At 70.3% G+C, this 23575-nt stretch overlaps 1 protein-coding gene across 12 annotated transcripts in view; it reads left to right on the top strand.

Annotated features, from left to right (window-relative positions):
- The window catches only part of LOC129200227 (arf-GAP with Rho-GAP domain, ANK repeat and PH domain-containing protein 1-like), a 49912-nt gene that overhangs the window by 9691 nt on the left and 16646 nt on the right, over positions 1–23575 (top strand). For 6 of the 12 annotated variants that reach the window (XR_008574829.1, XR_008574830.1, XM_054811549.1 and 3 more), the window contains exons 2-15: positions 1083–1862; positions 8970–9103; positions 10812–10882; positions 11917–12020; positions 12899–13057; positions 16288–16357; positions 16620–16740; positions 16860–17065; positions 17510–17616; positions 17715–17914; positions 18042–18127; positions 19496–19678; positions 20796–20970; positions 23190–23324. Coding sequence is in view for 10 of the 12 variants with exons in the window: in XM_054811549.1 (XP_054667524.1) it covers positions 1162–1862; positions 8970–9103; positions 10812–10882; positions 11917–12020; positions 12899–13057; positions 16288–16357; positions 16620–16740; positions 16860–17065; positions 17510–17616; positions 17715–17914; positions 18042–18127; positions 19496–19678; positions 20796–20970; positions 23190–23324 (2452 nt within the window). In the remaining 2 variants the exon portion in view is untranslated. Of the gene's footprint in view, positions 1–1082; positions 1863–3529; positions 3722–7822; positions 8033–8690; positions 8755–8969; positions 9104–10811; positions 10883–11916; positions 12021–12898; positions 13058–16287; positions 16358–16619; positions 16741–16859; positions 17066–17509; positions 17617–17714; positions 17915–18041; positions 18128–19495; positions 19679–20795; positions 20971–23189; positions 23325–23575 lie in introns of those variants that run through there. The other 6 variants (XM_054811557.1, XM_054811556.1, XM_054811555.1 and 3 more) reach the window with 5 other exon arrangements.

Genomic DNA, 23575 nt, shown 5'->3' with positions numbered 1-23575 from the left:
CCCCACGGCTTGCCCAGGCGACCGGGCTCGGCCCTGCCGGCAGCGGTGGTGTGGCACGGGTTTGGCACGGGTTTGGTGGGGGTATGGCACAGGTTTGGCGCAGGTTTGATGCGGGTTTGGTGGGGGTTTGGCGCAGGTATGGTGGGGGTTTGGTGCAGGTTTGGCACGGGTTTGGCGCAGGTTTGGCACGGGTTTGGCACGGGTTTGGTGGGGCCGGGGACAGCCCGGAGAAGGGACGGGGCTCCTCTCAGCATCCCGTTGCCGCGCTAAGGCTTTGTGCGGCGCCGGTGGGGTGCAGCCTTCCGGGCCCGTCCGTCTGTCCGTGTGCCCCCGGCCGGGCTCGCTGGGGCAGGGGCGCGGGCAGGGAGAGCGGGGGGCTCTCTCGGGGGGGGGACACACACTGCCCCCCCATCGGCAGCAGCTCGGCAGCTATGGATGGGTCGACTCGGCTCCCCGTCGGTTAGCCCCGAGTTGCCCGAGCATCCTCCGCGTGCCCTCCTGTCCTGCGCAGGGTCGGATCCTGACACCGGGGTAAACAGGAGCCGTGTGCGGGGGGGGTGACATCCCTGGGGGGCAGCCAGCAACTCCCCTCCCGCCCCCAAACTGGTGCCTGGGACGTCCCGCCGCCCCTCGGCACCGTCACCTCTGAGTCCCGGTGGCTTCTGCCGGCTCCTTCTTGCTCCGGGCTCCGGCTGCGGGGGGTTCACGGCCACTGTGGGCCCCCAGCCCCTGCCCCGGCCCCCAGCCCCCAGCCCACACGTTGCCCCCCGCACGTGGCGTGATGTTGCGGCCGGGGGCCACGCGGTGCCATCATCCGGCGAGCCTCAGCAGGGACGGCATCTACATTTACACCCCTAAACCGGGACCCTCCGGCGTCCCGGCAGCCCCCCCCGGTTCAGGGGAGGTGCCGGCGTCCGGGTGCCCGATCCCGCTGGGGGCACAGGGCGGTCGGCGGTGAGGAGCCCCTCCGAAAACCGGGCAGCGTCGCTGGGAAGCGGCAGCGCTGGGACCCTGGGCTTCAGCCGGCGCGCAGTTTAGGACCGATCCTGACCCCGGGCTCATCCTCTTGTCTCCATCCCCAGGTCCTGATGCCGGCCTGAGCCTCGCTGGGCGCAGGAGATGCACTGAGCGGCACCGGGTCTCTGCGGCCGGGCCCCCACCATGGAGGAGGGGGGGTCTCTGCCGGTGGCCGCCTGGCTAGCGGCCCTCCACCTTGACCAGTACGTGGAGAGTTTCCAGCAGAGCGAGCTGTGGACGGTGTGGGACTGCCGGGCGCTGACGGACGAGGCGCTCACCCGGCTCGGCGTGGTGCTGCCCGGCCACCGCCGCCGCATCCTCCTGGGGCTCCAGAAAGCCTTCGCCGAGGCGACCCTGTCCCCCGGGACCCCCCAGCCCCCCACCAGGAAACCCGTGCCCCTGAAACGCCACATCTTCCGCCTGACCACCGCGACGGTGCCGGAGCAGCCGGAGCGGCAGGAGCAGCGGGAGCAGCCGGAGCCCTGGTGCCCGGCGGTGCCCGGGGGGTCCCCGCTGCCGGAGCCGGAAGGGGGTGCAAGCGTTGCCCAGCTGCCCCCACCCATCCCACCCAGGGTGGGCTGCCGCCCCCCGGTCAAATTCTCCCCGTCGCTAAAGGGTGGCACCCCCCAGCCCTGCCCCGCGCCCCGCAGCCGCCCCCCGGCCCCGGAGGCGCCCTCACCGCCGGCCCTCGCCGAGAAGCCCCCGGCCGAAAGCCGGGCGAAACCCCCCCTGCCGCCACTGCCGGCCAAGCGTCACCAGCTGGAAGCCAAGTGCCAGTCCCTGAAGGCCCCCCCCTCGCCCAGCCACCCGCCCGTGCTGCCCCCGAGGGCCGTGTCCCACAGGAGGTAAGGGGGGGCCTGAGCCTGGGGGTGTCCTGAGGCAGCGGGGTCCTCATGGGGGGCTGCTGTGATGTGGGTGGGACCCTCGGGAGGGTGCACAGCCCCCCAGCCCCAGCACATCCCCCTGGGGTACCCACAGACCCCCCCCAGCCCATCTCCCGGGGGTACCCACACCCCCACATCTCCAGCACACCCCTTGGGGGACCCCCCCAGCCCCAGCCCATCTCCCGGGGGGGTCAGGGCAGGACCTGTATCCGTCTTGCCCAGGACAGCGGTGCTCTCCAGTGTCACACTGTCCCGATGCGGGGGGGGGTGTCACCCCCAGGGACACCCCAGCTTTGTCCCCATCCCCTTTTGGGGTGTCTTTGGGGGGATGCAGGCCCAGCGTGGGGTGGTCGAATCCTGACCATGGGGTCCGTGACCCCGGGGGCTGCGGTTCTTTTCCCTCCCGGGCTCGATGCGCCTCGTGGGAGCTGATGTCTCGGCTGGATGCGGCCACCCGGTCACCCCAGCCTGTGCCGGGCTTGTGCCTCTGCCCCCCCCGCGGCGCCTGGCAGCGTTTGGGGTGCAGAGCCCTGTCCTGCCCGTGCCTGCAGTGCAGGCAGCGCTGAGGCCTGAAGAACTCGTCACACCCTGTGGCAGCAGACAGCAAACCGCAGCGTGGCGGGCAGGGGGGGGTTGAGGGGGTGCAGGCAGCTGCCTGCTGCTGTGGCCGGATGACGCGAGAGCAGGCAGGGGTTTGGTGAGAGCAGCTCTCACAGCCCTCCCTTGATGTCCCCCCCCCGTGTCCCCCCCCGAGCCGCAGCTCCTGCCTGCAAGCGCTGGGTTTGCTGCACCGAGGCCGGGCTGGGTTTGCTGCAGCTGCCAGGACATGGCCCCCCCAACCCCCCCCCCCGCTGCACCCCAAAATCCTGCAGAGCAGCAGGCGGGCACGGAGCTGGCGGGGGGGGGGGAGTAGGGGTCTGGCTGGGGGGGGGGAGAGAGGAGCCCCTGGGTGTGAGCACCCTCCTGGGGCGAGGGGGGGTGATGTGCGGCCGCAGCCGGGGTGCTGAGCAAGCAGCGTACGCCCCGGGAGCAGCACTGTGCCCACCCCCCCCCCCCGCCTGCCCGGGACCCCCAGACCCCCCAGCGCTCCAAGGGACGTGCTGCCGGAGCCGGGGGGGGTCCGGTTGGTCCCCGAGGGGAGGCAGAGCCCTGCTCCCGGGGCGGGGGGGGGGCATTTGCTCTGTCTCTGCAGTCCTGGGCTGGATGAGACCCCCTGCCCCGAGGTGTCTGGGCGGTCAGGATGGGGCCGGGGGGTGGTGGCTGTCCCCCCCCCCGCTGCCCATCGCTGTGCCCCAGCAGGCTTTGTGGTGCCCCCCCCCCCCCCCAGTGCTCTGCCCCCCCCGCGCCGATGCAGCTGGGGGTGAGGGGTGCGATGCCCAGCCGGGGAGGGGGCTCGGGCAGCCGGGGGGGGGGGGGGCTGGCACCCCATGGGGCGGGCGGGCACGTGTCCCCGGGGGTCCCTGGCTCCACATCCCCGCCAAAGCCGTGTGGGTCCCGGCAGCCCTGGGGTCTGTCCCCATCGCTGCATTTCTGCACCGGGGTGGTCCCCAAGATCCCCCCCCTGGGGTCACTTTTCCATCCTGCCCCGGCCGGGAGGCCGCCGGGGTCCGGCGAGGCCGGTGGCCGTCGCTTTGGTACCGGCCATGCCGCCGCTTCGGCCGGCTCAGGAAGTTTTGCTCACGGGCGAGCGCGGTGCAGGAAGTGCTGGGGGTGACGAGCTCCGCTCCCCGCCGGCATCGCCGGCATCGCCGGCCGGCCTCGCCGGACCTTCCCCACGCCACCGGATCCGACCCTGCCGGGGGTCCTCACCGCCCACCCAGGTAGGGATGTCACCGCCACCGCCACGGCGGGTGCAAGGCGGCGTTTGCAGGATGGCGGCGGACGGGGCTGCTGGGGGTTTTGCACGGGCAACCAGTGCTGGCGGTGCCGCTCCGGCCTCCCCCCGCTCAGCCGGTGGTTTCCTGCCCCTGCCTGCGCCTCAGGGCCGGCGGGTCGAACCGGGGCCGAGCGGGGAGAGCTGCGGTGCAGGCCTGCGGGTCACCGGCTGCCACGCCACGGCACGCCACGGCACACCACGGCATGGCATGGCACGGCGGCTTTGCCGGGAAAGGAGTGATTTGCAGGGCAGGTCCCCGGCAGCCCTGGCTTTCCCGGAGAGGGATGCCGTCGGTGTCGTGGCCCTTTCCGTACGCCCCTGTGGAGGGTTTCCTTTCACCGGGGCTCAGCACCCCGCGGGTGGCCCGGGAGGGAGGGCCGGGGGGGGGGGGCCGGGAGCTGCTCGGGCTGCCCCGGGGGCGGGGGGCTGGGGGGCACCTTGCCGCAGGGTTGTGCAGATGCCGAAAGTTTGGGCGGCTGAAGAAGCAGCTGGGTGGTGCCGCGGGCATCGTGGCCCCCCTCGCTCCCTGCCCCCGGGGGCGGTGGGCGCCCGCCCCGGGGCTTGGTGGGGAGCAGGGGGTGCTTTGCTCCGTCCTGCCCCGCTCGGCGAGCCGTGGGGCCGGGATCCGCCAACGGAGCTGCCCCCCGGGGGTTTTGGCCATGGCACAGCCGTGCCCACCGGCGTGGGGTCTGCACGGGTGGGCACTGGGAGCACGGGTGGGCACTGGTCCACACTGGGAGCTGCGTGCCGGGGCTGACGGGCGCCCGGCCAGGCTCTGACTCACCCCGGCTCAAGCTGGCGACGACGTGCCCAGCACCGGAGCGGACGGGGCCGTGTCCTCGCCGGGGGGCCGGCGGCCGAGCGGCACCCCCGGGACAGAGGGCTGGCTGCTCCCGCGGCTCGGGCTGCGCTTCTGGTGCCCGGGGGATGCTGGGGACACCGCGGTGGGGTCCCGCAGCCTGTGCCAGAGCGGGGCCGTGGGACGGCCGTGGGGCCCCGGCGCTCTGTGTGTGCTATTGCACGCGTAGCGTATACGTTACGCGTGTAAATGATACATAAATACGTCCTAGAGCACCCGTGCTGGCGCTTGGTCGCTGCAGTGGGCATGGGCAGCACCGTACGCGTGTCCTGCTGCTTGGTGGGCGCGTACGGCAGCATCTATACCCTGCTCCTGGAGTGGGTGCATGCGGGCGGGTGTGGATAAATCGATCCGTTACTCTACGTATATATCCAGTACGGGGCTGGTGCTGGGTGCCTATGGTGGATGGACAGAGCAGGGCAGGAGGGTGCTGGGTGCTGGGTGCCTATGGTGGATGGACAGAGCAGGGTATGGCCCCGGGTGGGCCTCGGGGACGGTGCGTGCCCCGGCACGGGGCTGTTGGGGACGGGGACGGTGCGCGGCCAGGCCTGGCGCAGGAGGGCCGGCACGGACAAGGGGTGCATTCAGGCGCGGGCGTGAGTCACCCCCCACGGCTCTTTGGTGCCGGCTCAGCTGCCGGCGAGCCGCGGTCCCGGCCGGGCGTGCGAGGTGGCACGTGCCGGGGAGGTGCTGGAGCTGCCTGTGCCGTGGCTCCTGGGGCTCCCCCAGGGATAACGGGGTGCCCAGCCTCGGTGAGGTGCACCAGGGTGCCCGCGGGCTGGGACCAAAGGAGCCCCACAGACATGGGGGGGTGCGGCCGGGCCCGAAACACCTTCCCCTGCCCCGGTGGTCGGGGACCTGCCCGGGCTGCCTGCGGTGGGCGAGCACGGGGGTCCCTGGGGGTGCGGGAGGCTGCTGGGCTGCCCAGGGACCTGAAGCAGCAGGGTGATGCTTGCCCACGTCAGGGTGATGCTTGCCCACGTCAGGGTGATGCTTGCCCATGGCAGGGTGATGCTTGCCCACGTCAGGGTGATGCTTGCCCATGGCAGGGTGATGCTTGCCCACGTCAGGGTGATGCTTGCCCATGGCAGGGTGATGCTTGCCCACGGCACGGTGATGCTTGCCCACAGCAGGGTGATGCTTGCCCATGGCAGGGTGATGCTTGCCCACAGCAGGGTGATGCTTGCCCACGTCAGGGTGATGCTTGCCCATGGCAGGGTGATGCTTGCCCACAGCAGGGTGATGCTTGCCCACGTCAGGGTGATGCTTGCCCACGGCACGGTGATGCTTGCCCACAGCAGGGTGATGCTTGCCCCTTGCTGGTCCAGGCTGATGCCGGGTTCTGCCCCGGCCCGGCTGCCCTGCCAGCAAGCAGCGATGCTGCTGCATGGGTCTGGCCCTGGCAGCCCTGGTTTTGGGGGACAAGCCCCTCCCCACAAACCCCCCGGAGGCGGGGGTGCCCACAGGGGAGGGATCTCCGAGGATGAGGTGCAGGGAAGAGCCAGAGCATCCCTGCCTGCGCAGGCAGCGGGCAGCCCCGGGCAGGGCGAGGGACCCGGTGGTGCCCTGGGGGCTCTTGCAGCGGCGCTGCCTGGTATTTTTTGGGGTGACCCCACCCACCCGGCTCCCCTCGCTTCCGCCTGCGCCACTGTGGTCCCCGGCGCTTCCTCCCGTCTGCTTGCGGTGTGGGGCTCGGCCGCTGGCGTGACCGCTCCGCGGGGGCCCCGTGCCGGCACCCTCCTGCCCACCCCTGAGGGGAAAGGGCCCCGTGGGGTCGGCATTTTGCAAGAGCGGCTCGGGGCCGGGCTGGGGGGGTCTGAGCCGCCGGGGGCCACGGCGGGTGCTGAGGCTGCCGAGGGCGAGCGGCGTGTTGTGGTTTCCTCCGTGCTGCGCTCACCTCTGGGGTCCCACCGTCCCCCCCGGCCATCCCAGGAGCCACCGTGTCCCCCCCACCCTGGGCACCCCTGTGCCAGGGAGGTGACGGGGACGTCTCAGCCTTGCTGGGTGCAGCTCCAGCGCCCCGATGTCACCTCCCACGGGGTGATGGCAGCCACCGCGGTCGGCACCGGCGCTTCTCACCAGCTTCCAAAAGTGGCCGGATTTGATGCCCCCCCCCCCGCCCTGCTTCCCCTGCCAGCAGCGGGGCTGTGAACCCCATGCAGGGGACAGCCCGGGGTGCAGAGCAGCCCCCCGCGAGCAGCTGGGGGGACGTTGAGCCCCAGGGGGGTGCAGGAGGACAGCGAGTGGTGTCCGAGGAGGTGATGAAGGTGATGGTGGAAGGCTCCATCTCCGTGTTTGCCGAGGGCTGGGCACAGCCCGGGGAGCTCGGGGGGGTGGTGGTGGTGGTCCCGGCAGAGGTTTGGCTTTGGGGTGGCATTGCCTGCGGGAGAGCAGCCCCCCCGCTGCCCCCAGCCTTGGGTGGGGGGGCCCAGCCGAGCCGTTGCTGGGGGGGGGGAGGACAGCAGATAAGGCGCCGGTTGGCACTTATCGAATGGCAGACGTGGCCTGGCCCTGCCTGGAGCGGGATCGGCAGCGTCTGGGCACGGCTGAGGGGGGTGTCAGGGGGTGCGGGGGGCACCCACGCTGCCCCACGGAGCCTGGGGGGACACCCTGGCAGCGGGGGACGGCCCTGGGCAGAGCCGTGCATCAGGAGGGCGTTTTGGGGAACTGGGGCGTTATCTGTGCCCAGACTCTGCGGTGGGGAGGGGGGGGCAGGGGGTGCCAGGCAGGACCGGGGCGGGGGGGGTGGAACAGTTTCCTCCCAAACCCTTGTGAGATGTCCCCAACACGAGGTTGTCCTCGGGCATTGCGCCGTGCCCGCAGAGAGCGGGACAGCCGGGGTACCGCTGGCTCGCTGCCCCCCGGCCCGGGGACAGACACCATCTGGGGTGGCCGAGCTGGTGCCGGGGGCTCTGCGGGTCCCACACTGTTACCCCCCCATCCCTGTGTCCCCCCCTGCCCCGCACCCCTGGGTGCCAGCCCCCCACCCCGGCATCCCCTGCCTGGCGCTGCTGGGAGCACCGCTCCTTCCCCGGGCTGCCAGACAGCTCGCTGCCCACACTGCCCTGCCCGCACTCCCCTGCCTGCACTCCCTAATGTATGGATGGTTGTGGCCGGTTCCCATGGCAATGGCTGCTGAGAAATGAGGTCAGGCTGACCCAGAGCAGAGCCAGCGCTGCCTTCCTCCCCCCTGCTCCGGCGCAGGCAGCCGAGGGAGAAGTTTCCGCAGCTCGGGAAAAGCTCGCGTGCATCGGCCGTGGGGCCAGGAGCCCGTGGGGACCGGGGGCTGGCCATCCCCAGGGACCACCGGGCGCTGGCGGCAGCCTTGGCCGCACTCCGGCGTGGGCACGGGCCGATGCCGTTAGCGGTGCCGGGGTTTGGTGCTCAGCGAGACGGGTCCTGCGCCGGCTGGGGCTGGGATGGCGGCTGCAGCGCCGGCGTTGGGGGGGGGGGGTCCCCTGGGGTTCGCTCACCCGGCCGTGGGGCTGCGAGGGGCTCGGGGTGGGTGCAGGCAGACCTGCCTGCTCTCTGCCTGCCCCCTCTGCCCCCCCCCCCCGACTTCAGGGCTGGTCACTCAGGTGCTTCATATTTTTAGACCCCCGAAGAAACATCCTTTTAAATTCCTGCCCTTAAAAATACCGTAACCGCAGAGGTTTCTATTTCTTGCCCGTCTACCTGCGATTGTAGGGAAGGCAGGAAACAAGCGGAGAAAAGGAGGCGAGAGCGGCCAGCCCGGCTTCCCCGGGGGCTCTGCAGGCAGGAGGGGGGGTCCCCGGGGTCCCTCCTCTCCCCTGGCCAAGGTTTTGGGGCTGGGGACACGGTGTGCTGCTCACTGACCCAGGAGCATCGCGGGGACCCCCCCCGTCCCCATCCCGTTCGGGGGACCCCACGGCCACCTGCAAACCAGCCAAGGAAGCGGCGCCGCCGTTGTTTAGACTGGAGGAGGGGGGGAAAAAAAAAAAAAAACAAACCACCACAAAAAAAAACTGATCCAGGACGTGGGATTCAAGGCTGTCGGCGGCTTCTGGTGTCCTTGAGAGCCAGATAAGGAACCTGAGCCGCAGCGACGGGGAGCTGAGGGGGGTGCCAGAAAATATTTTCATGCTGGAAAAGCAGGGGTATAACCTGAGCAGGGTGAAGCCTTTGCCGGGGGAGGCTGTTAGGGTCTGTGGGTTTGGGTCTGCCGGGGTTTGGGGTGTTTGATCCCTTTGGGGGTGTAAAGCGGGCTGTGCTGGGGGTCCCTGTGCACTCCGGGCCCCCCCTCTGACGGGGGTTGGAAGGCAGGGCAGGGCTGGGGCTGCTCTAGGGCAGCGCTTGCTCCTCTCTCCCGCAGCATCCCTGCCAAAGAGGAGGTGCCCGTCCCCGACAGAGCGCCCGCCGTCCCCCCGTCCCCACCGGCACCGCTTCCCCGCACCAAGCCGCCGGAGCTGCCGTCCAAGGCCGCCGTCCCCTTCGTGCCCGAGTTCGGTGAGTATGAAGTGGGGGGTCGGGCTGGGGCCCCTCAAATCATCCCCGGTCCCAAATGCTCCCTTGGGGCGTCTGCCCGGGTCCCTCTGCTCGTTCGCCACCGCCCATCCCGTGGGTGCTGTGCCTCCCCCCCCGTCAGTTGGTCCCTCCGTCCTGCCCAGCCTTGCCCACGTCCCTCCCCGCTCCATCCCCTTCTTTGTCTTCCGGGCTGGGGATTTTCAGGGGGTGCAAGGGGGTGCTGGGGAGTTGGATGCTCTCGGGGGAGAGCAGAGGTTTGCCTGGGCTCTGAAAGCACCCGCACCAATTCATGGAGGAACAATCAACCCACCGGGGATGTTAAATACGTGCGCCTTCGGATGTCCCTGACCTGCGGCCGGCGGGGGCTGGAGGGTGCTGGGGGAGCACGGCAGGAGCGGGACACAGCCGTCAGCCCCCCGACCCCCTGCACGGCCTCCGGCAGCTCTTTGCACCCACCAACCCCCTCCCCGGGGGGCCGAGGGGCCCGGCCGGCTGCAGGGAGGGGTGCTGAGCTGGGGACCCCCGTGCATCCCCTGGGAAGCAGCCGCGGCCGGGGGCTGCCCGAGGTGGTTCGGGTCCTGCTGCTGGGTAACAGCGTTACCTGCTGCTTTATTTAACAGCTCTAATCCGGCTCGAACGTGAAAGGAAGAGGAAGGGCAGGGCTCTGCGGGGTGCTGGGTGCCTGGCCAAGGTCCAGCCTGGCCAGCAGCCATGCAGGAAGCAGCACTGGTTTAACTGGGAGCTGGGGGGTGTTTCAAAAGCCAGGAGAAGTCATGGTTAGAAAGGTTATCGTTCTGTGGGGGGGGGTGGGGAGGAAAGCTGCTCCCGCTCTGTGCCCCGACGGGTCGACTGGTCCTCTGCCCCGAAAGCCAGCGAGCTCTGGGTGCTGCAAAGTCTGGGGGGGGGGGGTGTGTGTGACACACACAGAGCATCGACCTGCCCCCCTCACCCCCACGGAGCCTGGGAGCACCCTCGTCCTGCCGCCAGCGCCGGGGCTCCCTGCACCGAAACAGCATCCTCCGGACTGCGACAGCATCCTCTGCCTTGGGCTTGTGGGACAGCTCTGGTCCGGTTTTGGGAGAGGGTGTCTGCAGGGGCGGGGGGGGCACAGGCTGCCTGGGGCCACCTCTGCCCTGCGGGACGGGCGCTTGCCGGCCAGGATTTCTGCTGCCGTGGGTGCTGGGTGGGGAGGAACCGGCTCCTGGCTCCTGTCCTTCTCCGGGATCTCCTTTCCCGTGGGCGCGCAGGCTCGGGAGCCGCTCGCTGCTCCTGTCTCTCCACCGGCCGATAAGGAACGGAGGGGGAGGGAGGTAAAACCCACCCTGGAAGGAGCTGGAGGAAAAGCCCCCGGGACCCCCCAGCAGCCGGAGCTCCCGGCCAGAGGCACGAGAGCCTGGACGAAGCCGCGGTGCTGGGGCCGGTGGCACCATTGTGACAGTGTCGGGAGCTGCCACCGGCAGGACTTTGCCCTTCCCCGCTCTTCACCAAACTCCTCGATAAACCCCCCCATTGTCGCGCTGCCGGAGCGGTTGTTTGCCAAGGGCAGAGCGAGGGGAAAACCCACGGTGCCGGCAATCCACCGTGCCGGGCTCCGGCGCTGGGACATCCCCGTGCCCGCGGGGACAGGGGGGTGATGGGACCCTTCACTCCACCTCAGCCCATTCCCAGCATCTTCCCTCCGCTTTTGCAGATGACTCGGACTACGAGGACCCTGCCTGGGAGGAGGAATTAGCCGGAGCCGCGGGGGAGATGGCCGACAAGGTTGGTCCCACCGTGGGGCTTGGCGGTGGGCAGGTGACCGTCCCCGAGGGAGGGGGCACTGGCGTTGGGCTGTTTTGGACACACCGGGTGGGGTTGGAGGAGCATGTCCGCAGCGGCCGGGGAGGGGGCTCTGCCTCGCCCGGCACCCACCGGTTCTCCCACGGGGCTGGAACCAGCCCACGGGCAGCCCCGGGGGTCCCGGGGGGGAGCAGCATCGAGGCGCGGTCCCTCTGCAAACTTGCGTGCACAGAGTGCGTGCTAGCGGACATCTGCAGCATCGCAGGCTGAATTTAATGCCTGGATCGGGAGGGGGGGGGGTGTCCATCTGCAGCATCGCAGGCTGAATTTAATGCCTGGATCGGGAGGGGGGGGGGGGGGGTTCCATCTGCCCGGCGCTCCCGAGGCTGAATTTGGGTGGGTCTGGATGGATCGGAGGGGCCGCGGCAGCCCCAGGGACCCCTGATGCCCGGAGCCCCCCCCCCCGCTCCTTCGCCGGGGAGCAGGCCGATGGGGAGAGACGGCGCCCGGGCCACCTCTGACCCCGGCACAGCCACCCCCGGCCCCGGGGGCTGCGACGTGGGGCGAGGGCTCGCGGATGATCAGCCGTGGCAGCTTTCTGGCAGAGGGTCCCCCCCGTGCCCCGTCCCGCCTGGCCGCCCTTCACCCCCCGCGCGCAGCCACCGTCACCCCACGAGGGCTCCCAGCCGCGTGTGCGTGCCCGGCCCCGGCCAGCGAAGGGGAAATGTGGGATTTCTGGGCGAGCACAGCCGTTTTGGGCTGCTATAAATAACCAGCCCGGCACTCAGCTCCTCCCCACGGCTGCACTTTTGCCCGGCTGCGGGCGGACGCGTGCCCCTTCCCCGGCCCCGTGGGCATCTGCAGAGCCGGGGAACGCGGGCGGTGGTTTTGCATCTTTGACCCCTTTTTCTCCGTCTGTCCCCCCGGCCCATCCGTCCCTCAAGGTGCAGGCAGGTGGGGAGGGGGGGGGTCAGCGGGGGGACCCCGCCGTGGGCTGCCCGGGTCTGTCCCCGCAGGAGGATGCCGAGCCCGTGATGGGGCGGCCGCGGTCCCAGCGTGTCAACAGCCTCTTCAGCGAGGACGAGCTCATCGAGGACTACTACGATGCTCCCCCCGCCAAGTAGGAGCTCGTCTGCCCCCCACCCCCCCTCCACGTGCGTGTGCGTGTGTGCACGGGCAGGGAACACGTGTGTGTGTGTGTGTGTGTGTGTGTGTGTGTACGTGGGCAGGGACGCTTCTGTGCAAGCACGTGTGTGCACACGCAGGCGGGGAATCTGTACGACTGCACGCGGGCAGGGGTTATTTGTGTGCGTGCGCGTGCGCACGCACAGTTGGGGATGCTTGTGCAAGGGCGTGTGTGCACATGTGCATGGATGAGATGCAAATGCCTGAGTGAGATGCTTGCGCGCATGCGTGTGCGTGTGCACGCACAGCTGGTGATATTTTACGTGCACACGTGTGTGTGTGTGCATGTGTAGGCAAGGGATATGTGTGCGTGTGCCAGGGGATGCTTGTGCACGAGGGGGTACATGTGCGCGTAAGCACAGGCAGAGGGCAGTTGTGCCTGGGGGTGGGTGTGCGTGCACAGGTCAGGGCTTCTCGTGTCTGCACGGCTGCACGGGACGTGTGCGAGCGCACACGCAGTCAGTACTCGTGTGGGGGAGCGCGCGTGTGCACGCACGAGCAGAGAGCAAATCTGCGTGCCTCTGGCTTTGGGGCTGTGGCGCTGGGGGTGCCCCGTCCCCCTTCCCAGCGCTGGGACCCGGGTCTCTGCTGTCCCCGGAGCCGGGGGACGCACCGGGACCCCCCCCAAGGGGACTGCCACCGGGGTCCGTGCCGGCACACGGCCGGCGCTGGCAATGCCTGCGCCTCGGGGAAGGGCAAGGGGAGGCCGAAGCGTGGGGGGGGGGGGGGGGGGGGCCGTGCCTGCCTTGCCACCAGCCCCCCCCCCTCAGAACCGCTGGCTCTTAACCCCCTCCCTCGGCTCCTCGTCCCCAGCGGTGGCAGCGGCTGGAGCGACAACGACCCCGGCCCGCGTCCGCCCGCAGTCTCCGACGGCAGCCCCGGCACGCTCGGCACCGGCATGGAGGGTGCCGCCGCCGCCCCGCTCTCGCCCACCATCAAAGCAGGGTGGCTGGACAAGAACCCGCCGCAGGGGTGAGTGACGCGCCGGGGGGGCTGCGGACCCCCCACCGGTGGGTGCCTCGGCGTGTGCCCCGGAGGGGAGATGCTGCCCCGCTTTGCCGCCTGTCATTGCTGCTCGCGGGGACGGCATTGCCCTTCGGTGAAAGGCTGTCCCGAGGGGTCCCTGCCGCTCCCTCCTAACCCCCCATTTGGGTTAAAAACAGCCGGTTTTGGTGAAAGAGCCCTTCTCAGAGCGGGTGCCGCTGACGGGGGGTTGAGGAGGAGGAGGAGGGAAGGCTGCAGCTCGAACTCCCCCCCGGCCCCGTGCCGCTAGGAACCGAGCTGCCTCTGCCTGGGGAAGCCCTGAAAGAGGAGCGAGCCCCGAAAAGCGGCTGGCAGGGGAGAAGCGGGGTGTCGGGGCCAGCTTTCCCCCCCGGGCATCGCCGCCACGCCGGCTCCTGCGCCGGAGGCTCGTCGCTGCGTTTGCCGATGGGGGAGACGTCGCTGGCAGCGCCGGCCCCAACCCCTCACGATGCGGAGCTGCTGGGCTGCAGAGCGCCCGGTTGCAGAAGTAAAACTATGGGGGGGCTGCTGGGTGCGTGGCCGTGTGCTCGAGGGCGAGCGAGCCCAGCGTGTGCCGTGAGCCCCGCATGCACGGTGAGCCCCACGTGCGCGGTGAGCCCCGTGTGCGCAGTGAGCCCCTTGTGTGCAGTGAGCCCCACGTGCATGGTGAGCCTCGTGCGCACAGTCAGCACAGGGAGCACAGTGAGCCCAACGTGCATGGTGAGCCTCGTGTGCACAGTGAGCCCCGTGTGCGCAGTGAGCCCCGTGTGCGCAGTGAGCCCAGCATGCACAGTGAGCCCAGCGTGCACAGTGAGCCCAGCGTGCGCAGTGAGCCCAACGTGCACGGTGAGCCCCGCATGCACAGTGAGCCCAGCGTGCACAGTGAGCCCAGCATGCACAGTGAGCCCAGCGTGCACAGTGAGCCCAACGTGCACGGTGAGCCCCGCATGCACAGTGAGCCCAGCGTGCGCAGTGAGCCCAGCATGCACAGTGAGCCCAGCATGCACAGTGAGCCCAGCGTGCACAGTGAGCCCAGCGTGCGCAGTGAGCCCCGTGTGCGCAGTGAGCCCAACGTGCACGGTGAGCCCCGCATGCACAGTGAGCCCAGCGTGCGCAGTGAGCCCCGTGTGCGCAGTGAGCCCAGCGTGCACGGTGAGCCCAGCGTGCACAGTGAGCCCCGTGTACGCAGTGAGCCCCGTGTACGCAGTGAGCCCAACGTGCATGGTGAGCCCAGCATGCACAGTGAGCCCAGCGTGCACAGTGAGCCCCATGTGCGCAGTGAGCCCAGCGTGCATGGTGAGCCCCGCATGCACAGTGAGCCCAGCGTGCACAGTGAGCCCAGCGTGCACAGTGAGCCCCGTGTGCGCAGTGAGCCCAACGTGCACGGTGAGCCCCGCATGCACAGTGAGCCCAGCGTGCACAGTGAGCCCAGCATGCACAGTGAGCCCCGTGTGTGCGCAGTGAGCCCAACGTGCATGGTGAGCCCAGCGTGCACGGTGAGCCCCGTGTGCGCAGTGAGCACCACAAGGGAGCACGTTGGCGATGCTAGCGCTGATGCAGAGCACCCAGTTGCAGTGTCTGGCTGCAGAAGTAAAACTATGGGGGGGCTGCTGGGGGTGTGTGTCCCCGTGTGCTCGAGGGTGAGCGAGCCCAGGGAGCCCCGGGAGCACATCAGTGGCGTTAGCGCCGATGCAGAGCACCCGGTTGCAGAAGTAAAACTATGGGGGCTGTTGGGGGTGCGTGTCCCTGTGCACGAGGGCGGGCGAGCGAGCCCAGCGTGCCCAGTAAGCCCAGCGAGCACAGCCAGCACGGGGAGCCCCGGGAGCACCCTTGCCCCCATCCCCGCAGGGAACCAGCTCGGGGAGCTGCCCCACCAGCGGGGGGGCAAAAATCAAGCGGGAGATGGGAAGGAGATTTTGGGGATGTTTAACCCGGGCTACGAGGAAGCCCCGAGGCTGCAGTGCTGCCGAGGAGGAGGAAGCTCGGGCTGCTTGCAGCAGAGCAGCGGGGCTGCTGGGGAAGTGAGAGCGGCTGAAGGTCCCCGGGAAGCTGCTCCGGCGGCTGCGGGGGGCGGGGGGGGCCGGAGCACGGGGAAGCGGCGAAGGGAACCGGGAACCCCAACCCCTCGGCAGCTCAAGGCGGTTGGGGGGGGTCGGAGCAGGGCTGGGGGTCTCTGCGCCCCGTGGGTCGCGCTCCTGAGGCCGAGCGGAGCGCTTTTCCCCCCGGGCGGATGCTGGCGGTTCCGTAAAGGCCGAGCGCGGGGTCATGTGCGGCGATGGCGATGGCGATGGCGAAAGCCTTCCTCAGCAAACGAGCCCTTAGGCAACAGCCGCTGGGGCTGGCGGGGCCGGGGGGGGCCCTGGGGGTGCGGCGCTGGTGGGGGGCTGCATTGCACGGCTTGCCAGAGCCGTGCGGGGGCTGGCGGTGGGAAGGGACTTGGCTTCTCCTGCAGCCCTGACGCCGGGGTGGATGGGCTGCGGGGTTTAACGCCTTGCTCCGGGCTGTGCAGCCGGCCTGCGTGCGGGCTGGGGAGGGCGCGGGGGTCTCCGCTCCATTCCCGGCGTCCTCCCTCTCCCCCTGCACCCCCGTCCCGACAGAGACACCCGGCTTCTCCCTCCACCGTGCGAGAGCCCCCGGTGCCACCGCCCCCCCCCCCCCCCGGAATGTGTCCCCTGGATTGAACCCTGCCCGGCTTGTAGGTCCTGAGCAGTAACTGCAAATAGAGATTTTTTGGGGGGGGGCTTATAGGGGCAGCCCTCGTTCCCGGCTCCATGTTTTAATTGGTGCCCGGAGGAAAGCGTCACGTCCCCATCGCTGTCCCCAGCGGGGACGCGAGGGCTGGGGACACGGCACGGGATCGATGGCGAGGTGGCTCCGGGCTTTTGGCAACTGGGGCGTGAACGCACAAGCGGAGTCACCCCAAGTTCAAGGGCGCACGGCGCAGCCAGGAGCTGCCGGGACTGCCTGGCACGGCACAGCCCGTGCCGTGGGGCTTGGGCTGGCGAGCAGCGAGCGGGGAGGGGGCCGCTGCAGCCCTGGGGGGCTCGTGCCACCCTTCCTGCACCCCAGCACCCTCGGGAGCAGCACCGGCCTTGGGTGGGCTGCAGCACCCGCCGCCTCCCGGCTGCCTGCCTCGCCCCGGGGGGGGTGCAGCTGGGTCACCCCGTCTCCTCCCTTGGGTCCCTCCGGTCCCTTCCCAGGTCCTACATCTACCAGAAGCGCTGGGTGAAGCTCGACGCCGACTACCTCCGCTATTTTGACAGTGAAAAGGTGAGCGGGGAGGAGGGGTGCGGGGGCTCGGGGTGAGAAGGTGGCGCAGGAGCTGGCCCCGAGGGGCCACGGCTCTCCGGGTGTCCTGGCCGTGGGACGCGGCCGTGCCAAGGGGTGATGCCAGCCCCGGGGTGGGATGTGGGGTGCTCGGAGCCTCCCGGACACGGATGCTCTCAGCGTCGCGAGCGCGGGGCGGTACCCATCCTGCCTGCCCAAGGCCACGGTGCTGAGCGCTGTGTCTCTCCCCCTCCCCGCCCCCCAGGACGCCTACTCCAAGCGGTTCATCCCCGTCTCCTCCATCTCCCGCATCGCCAGCGTCGGGGACCAGAAATTCGAGGTCATCACCAACAACCGCAATTTCGTGTTTCGGGCCGAGAGCGACGGTGAGGAACGGGGGGTCCCTGCTCCTGGGGGGCCCCGGCTGCTCCCCCTCCCCTGGCCCAAGGGATGAGCCCCGGGGGCTCCTGGCTGATCCTGACCCGTCTCCCCTCCGGCCCCGCAGCGGACCGTAACGACTGGATACGGACCCTGCAGCAGATCGCGGAGGAGCGGAAGAGCAAACCTCCGGAGAGGACATCGATGTTCCTGACCACCAACGGTGCCACCGACCTGGCCGACAAGAGCGGCTTCCTGGAGCTGCGGGGCTTTAAGCACAAGCTCTTTGTGGCGGTGGCCGGGGACAAAGTTTTCCTCTACAAGAACGCAGAGGTGGGTGGCTGGGGGCGGGGGGGGAGCTGGGGTGCCACGGGGGACCCCGATGCCGTTTCGAGGGGGACCCCTTCCCTTTGCTTCCGCAGCCTGAGCGGAGCGGCGGTGAGCTGGGGCACCCCGGGGCTGCCACCCCCAAACGGGGATGGCTCAGCCCCCGCAGGCTGGTGACCCCCAGGCTGCAGCCCCCCCTCCCCGCTGGCTCCGAGCCTCGGGGGTCCCCCGGGATCGTTGCACCCACTGCAGCTTCCCCAGAGCCTGCGGCACCCCGTGCGCCCCCGGGGCTGAGAGCCGGGCAGGGAAGGGGCACGGGCACCCCCCCTCCAGCTGCCGGCGCTGGTGTGGCGTGCGGGCAGCAGCGCGGGCAGCTCCGGCATCAGCTCCCGCAGGCAGCATCGTGGGTCCCTGCCCTCCCTCACCCCTCCGCCCGCCCTCGCCCACCAGGACTATCGGCTGGGGATCGGCATCACCTACATCGAGATGAACGTGGGGAACGTCAAGGAGGTGGACCGCCGGGGTTTCGACCTCACGACGCCATACAGGATCTTCAGGTGAACCGCGGGAGGGGAAGGGGTGCTGGCCGTGCTGCTCTCCCCCCCCACCCCAACCCCGCGGCCGTGCCGTCCCTCACCCCTGTCCTCGCCGGCAGCTTCTCCGCCGACTCGGACCAGGAGAAGGAGGAGTGGGTGGAAGCCATGCAGCAGTCCATCGCCGAGGCTCTCTCCAACTCGGAGGTGGCCGAGAGGATCTGGGCGGTGGAATCCAACCGCTTCTGCGCCGACTGCGGCTCGCCCAAGCCCGACTGGGCCTCCATCAACCTCTGCGTCGTCATCTGCAAGAGATGCGCAGGTACCCGCGGCCCGGGGGGGGGGGAAAGGAGCTGTGCGGCCCCCCGCCGTGGGTGGGGACGAGGGTGCGAGGCACGGGGCACCCCGGGGACCCAAACCGGGTCCCTAATGGCTCGTCTCGCCGTCAGGGGAGCACCGGGGCTTGGGCCCCGGCATCACCAAAGTCCGGAGCCTGAAGATGGACAGGAAGGTGTGGACGGAGGAGCTGATCGAGGTATCGGCGCCGAGTGACCCCAAAAGCACTTTTCTGGGGGGGAGACACCCCGTCCCCTCCCCATGGCTACAGGCCAGGGACAGGAGGAGCACGGTGGGGATTTTCCAGCCTGATCCGAGCCCCTCAGGGTGACACTGCGGTGTGGCTTGGTTGGGGACGGGACCCCCCAGCAGCCCCCCGTCCCCGTCCCCATGGTCTGTGGGCAGCCGGCACCCACCCGGGCACGTCGGCGAGGACAAGCGGCGCTTGTGTGGCTGCACCACAGACTGACGGCGTCTGTGTGTCTGTGGGGAGATGGCTGCGGAGCCGTGGGGCCGGCGTGGGGAGATGGCTGCGGAGCCGTGGGGTTGGCGTGGGGCCGGGGCGCGTGGCCAAGCAGCGGAGCAGCCCCCCGAAAGCGGTGCGGCCGCCGGCACGGAGGAATGCGTTGGTGCAGCCAGCGCGGGGGCGGGCCGGGGGGGAGCGGGGATTTGTTACCAGACCCAACCTGGCCGCCATCCCCAGCCGGCAGACCCCGGCTGGCCCCGCTCTTCCCAGCCGTCCTGCTCGGATCCTGCATTCCTGCCTGGCGTCCCACCCGCGTAGCCCCCGCCTCCGGCATCGCCTGATCCCCGAGCCCCCAAACGCTTCCAGCTGCTGCCTGCGGCTGCTCCCCTTCCCCTCCCCTCTCCGGGAAAGCTGCCCTGAACCCCGCCGGGCTGGTGGGGAGCTGCCGCCAGCATCCCTGCCCCCCCCCCGCCGCCAACCCCAGCCCTCCCCGACCCCCGGCCCCGCTGCACCCCTGCCACCCCAGAGAGCTCGGGGGTGCTGGCAGAGCCCCCCATGGGCTTGCTGGGGTGATGTGGGGGGGTCCCTGAGACGGGGAGAAACTTGTGCTGCTTAACGCTGGGCTGAGCATCGCTTGGGATGGTGGGGGGCCACGGAAAGCCCTTTAAACCCACCCGGATGGATGCTGAGCATCCCCCCCCCCCCCCCCCACCACCTCGCCTGCAGCCGGGTGCTGCTTCCCAGATGTGATTTTCCGGGGCGGGAAGGGGGGGGGTTGGCGGCTGCGGGGGCTGCCAGACGCCAGGGCTGAGCCGCCGCTGCTGCCGGGACGTGGGGCTGGGCAGGGAGCAGCTCTGCGTGCCTGCACTGGGTGCGTGTTCCTGCACCCTGCCCACCCCTGGCATCCCCCCCCCGGCTCTGCCCGTACCTCGCCGCTCTCCCGGGCAGCACTAACACGGCAGCTTTGGGCTGTGAACACCCCCCCCCCCCCGCCCCCATTCCCGGCAAAGACCCCCGGAGACTCCCCACAAAGCCCCCCCGCCGCGTTCCTGGCCACGCTCCATCCTGCAGCGGCACCGTCACCCCTCCTTGTCCCCGCAGCTCTTCCACCAGATCGGCAACGCCGTGGCCAACCAGTTCTGGGCGGCCAACGTGCCCCCCAGCGAGGCCATCGGCCCCACCAGTGGCACCTGGGACAGGAGGCGCTTCCTCATCGCCAAATACCGGGAGGGCAAGTACCGGCGCTACCACCCGCTCTTCGGCAACCAGGAGGAGCTCAACAGGGTCAGTGGCCCCCCCGGGACTGGGCGCTGTCTCGGGGGTCCCGCCTGGGTGCTAGGTGGTGCTGTGCTGGGGTCCTGAGGCTATTTTGGGGAGCGGGGTCTCTGCCCAGCCTTGTGCAATGGGTTTCCCACCCTCCCTCCCTGCCTGTATCCCTGCCTGTGTCCCTGCCTGTACCCCCCAGCCCCCACCATGCACCCCACATCCCCACCGCACACCCCACGTCCCCACTGCGCACCCCACGTCCCCACCATGCACCCCACATCCCCACCACGCGCCCCACATCCCCACCATGCACCCCACGTCCCCACCGCACACCCCACGTCCCCACCGTGCACCCCACGCAGTGGCTGGGGGGTCTCCCGGAGGGACCAGCCGGCTGCGGGGACAAGGTGACCCCTCCGGGACGGGGCACGACCAGCGTCATTCCCAGCCCAGTCCCAGGTGGGATCCCCCTTCCCGCGGCCAGACCCCCTCAGGATCCCCCTTCCCCCCCCAGGGCTGGAGATGACTGCAGTGGGGTTGGGGGGGGGGGGCTGGTTCTTGGGGGGGTGCAGCAGCTTGAAGCCCCTCCTGCTCCCCGCAGCCCCCCACAGCGCCGGGGACAGAGGCACCCGGCCAGCACCCCCAATCCCTGCCCACGGACGGGGTGCCAGACCCGGGGGCGGCTTCGGGCCACGACCGGCACAGGGAACGCCATCGCGGCGCTCGGGCTGCCGGCCCTGCGTGTCCCCCGTCGGCCGTGGCTCCGCCGGCTGCCTTCGGTGCTGCCGTGTTTGCACGAGAGCCGAGGGCACGCGGGGGCCCGGGCGGCCACGGGAATTCACGCGTGGGCTTGTTTGTTTTTCTGCTCCGGCCCGCCCCGCTGCCGTATGACTTCACCCCGGCTCCTCGAGGGAGGGATTCGCCTCCCGCTCCAAACTTTTCCTCCCCGTCCCGGCCTCCTTTGTCCTGCCCAGGCAGCCGGGAGGTTGGCGGGGTGGTGGTGGGGGGGTGTCCGGCCGCTCGCCACGCTCCCACCCGGTTCCTTTCGCCGGGGTGGGTGGCTCCTCGCCAGGCGTCTCTTCCTCCTCCTCGGGAGCCTTCGGCCTCAGCCGCCGTCCTCCCGGCTCTGTCGCAGGCTCTGTGCGCGGCCGTCACCACCAGTGACCTGGCGGAGACGCAGGCCCTGCTGTTCTGCGGGGCGGCGGTGACCTGTGCCACCGGGGACCCCCAGTGCCCGACGCCCCTGGCGCTGGCCGAGAAGAGCGGGCAGAGGCTGCAGATGGAATTCCTGCTCCACAACAAAACCTCAGGTACGGGGTGACACCCCCCCACACACACACACCCCCCCACCCACCACCCTGCAGCCCCCGTGGGCTCAAACCCACCATGGGAGCCGGGGCGCAGAGCTGCCGGGGTGTCCCGGGGGACGTGGGGAGGTGCTGAGCGCGTCCCGGCTCCCTGCCCTGCCCGGCGTGGGGGTCTCCGGCTGCTCGGCGCTGCTGGACTCTGTGCACCCCGGCGGAGGGGAGAGGGGCTTTGGGGAGCCCCCCCCCCGCACCCTCGGGTCAGGGCTGGCTCCTTCCCAGCCGGGTCCAGCACCCCCGGGGAGGGAGGGGGGGGGTCAGCAGCCTCGGGGCACGACCCCCCCGGCCGGCCGCGCAGCCCCCACTCGAGCATCCCCCCCCAGAGCCGGGGGGGGTCCAACCGTTTCGTAGCGCATTCCCCCTAAAAACTCCCTCCCACGCTGCTCCACGCGCCCCCCCGCGCTGTGCCCCCGCTCCGGGTGGGCTGACGGGTCCCTCGGGTCCCTAACGCGGGGTGAACCTCCGGCCCTGGCCAGCCGCGGGATGGAGGTGTGCCGGGGCTGGCCGCAGCCTGCCGTAGCCAGCACCTCCCTCACCGCCTCGGCGGCCAAGTCCGGCCCGCGGAAGCTGGAGTTTGCCCAGGTTTGGGGCTGGGCCCGGTGTTCCAGACATGTCCGCACAAAAGGGGGCTGGGAGAGCGGCGAGGCGTCCTGGCCGCCCCGGTGAGCCGGAGAAACCCAAATCCCTGAGCTCATCCCGCCGGGTCTGGCTCTGGCGGGCGTCTCCGGAGCCCCGGGATCGCTGGGGTCGGTGAGCCCGGCACCGTGCGCGGAGCAGGGCTGGGCCGGTGGAGCAGGGCGCTGCGTCCCCCCCCGGGGTTTCTCCGTCTCCAGAGCTCCGGGCAGCCCTGCGGTCTGACCTGGGGGGGCTTTAGGGGTGTCCCTGCGCCCCATCTCTGCCTGGTCCCCGGAGGAAATGGGGGGATGCCTCTTGCCGGAGGGCAGGGTGGGGAAACTGAGGCAGGGGGGACGTGCCTGTGGCAGAGCCCTGGGCCGTTACCTCAGCCGCAGGACTGCGATGCTCTGCCCTTCTCCTCCACTTGGGGACCGGGGGCAGCCCGGGAGAGACCTCGCTGGTGAGGGACTCCTGTCCCCACCTTCCCGTGACGTCCCCCTCCCGTCACAGCTCTGCCCGGGGCTGGTCTGCAGGGCCGCTGCGGGATGCGGGATGTGGGATGCGGGATGCGGGAGGAGGGATGCGGGATGAGGGATGTGGGATGAGGGATGTGGGATGAGGGATGTGGGATGAGGGATGCGGGATGAGGGATGAGGGATGAGGGATGTGGGATGAGGGATGCGGGATGAGGGATGTGGGATGAGGGATGCGGGATGTGGGATGCGGGATGTGGGATGAGGGATGAGGGATGAGGGATGTGGGATGAGGGATGCGGGATGAGGGATGCGGGATGTGGGATGAGGGATGTGGGATGAGGGATGAGGGATGTGGGATGCGGGATGTGGGATGCGGGATGTGGGATGAGGGATGTGGGATGAGGGATGTGGGATGAGGGATGAGGGATGCGGGATGAGGGATGCGGGATGTGGGATTAGGGATGTGGGATGCGGGATGTGGGATGAGGGATGTGGGATGAGGGATGCGGGATGTGGGATGCGGGATGAGGGATGCGGGATGCGGGATGTGGGATGTGGGATGTGGGATGTGGGATGAGGGATGAGGGATGAGGGATGAGGGATGTGGGATGTGGGATGAGGGATGCGGGATGCGGGGTGCCATCCCAGCAGAAAAGCCTGACCCCGCTGACCCCCAGGCACCCCAGGTTTGGGGCCGGGTGCTGCTCCTTGCGCCCCAGCCGTGCCATGGAGGGGCTCGCCGTGCAGCCTGGGGGATGTTTTTGGGGTCCTGCTTCTTGTGCTGGGGGGGACAACACACGGCCAGCTGTCTCGGGGGATGGCGGGGGGGGGATGTGGCTGGTGTCACCACTGCAGCCCCCGTCCCGCTGCCCCCTTCGTGTCACAACAGCAGAGCAGCCGGGGGATGACACGGACCGCTGTCACCCCGTCCCTGGCTTAGCAGGGTCCCGCTGCACCCCACTGTGTCCCTTAGCTGCTGGGCAGCTCAGTCCTCACCAGCTGTGTTTTTGGGGAGGGGGGGAAGTTCTGCAGGGGGGTGCAGCCCCCCGTGACAGGTTGTCACCCCGTTTGCAGAGCCGCCGCGCCTGGAGGCGGGGTGCAGCGAGGAGAAGCCCTACTCGGTGCCCCTGCCCTCCGTCACCCACAACGGCTTCCTCTACAAGACCCCCTCCATGGCCAAGCCCGTGGGCGAGAGGAAGGGCCAGGAAGGTACGTGGGGGCCCGTGGGGCGGGGAAATAGGGGTACAGGGGGATGGGGGGGCTCCGAGCCATCCCGGCGGGGGGATTGCACCGTCCCCTGCTCCCCAGGGCATTGAAAAAGCCCCAGGGAGGTGCAGCATCACCTGGCCAGCCTGGCTCAAGGGGGGATTACAGCGGGTGGGCACCCAGTGGGTGCTGCAGGGCCACCCAGGCTGGGCTGGTGGGTGACCTCGGGCTGGCTGGAGCGTGTGGGGGTGCCC

This window comes from Grus americana, unplaced genomic scaffold, assembly GCF_028858705.1.
Source record: "Grus americana isolate bGruAme1 unplaced genomic scaffold, bGruAme1.mat H_1, whole genome shotgun sequence".
NCBI lineage: Eukaryota > Metazoa > Chordata > Aves > Gruiformes > Gruidae > Grus > Grus americana.
This window is presented reverse-complemented; position numbering and strand designations above follow the sequence as displayed.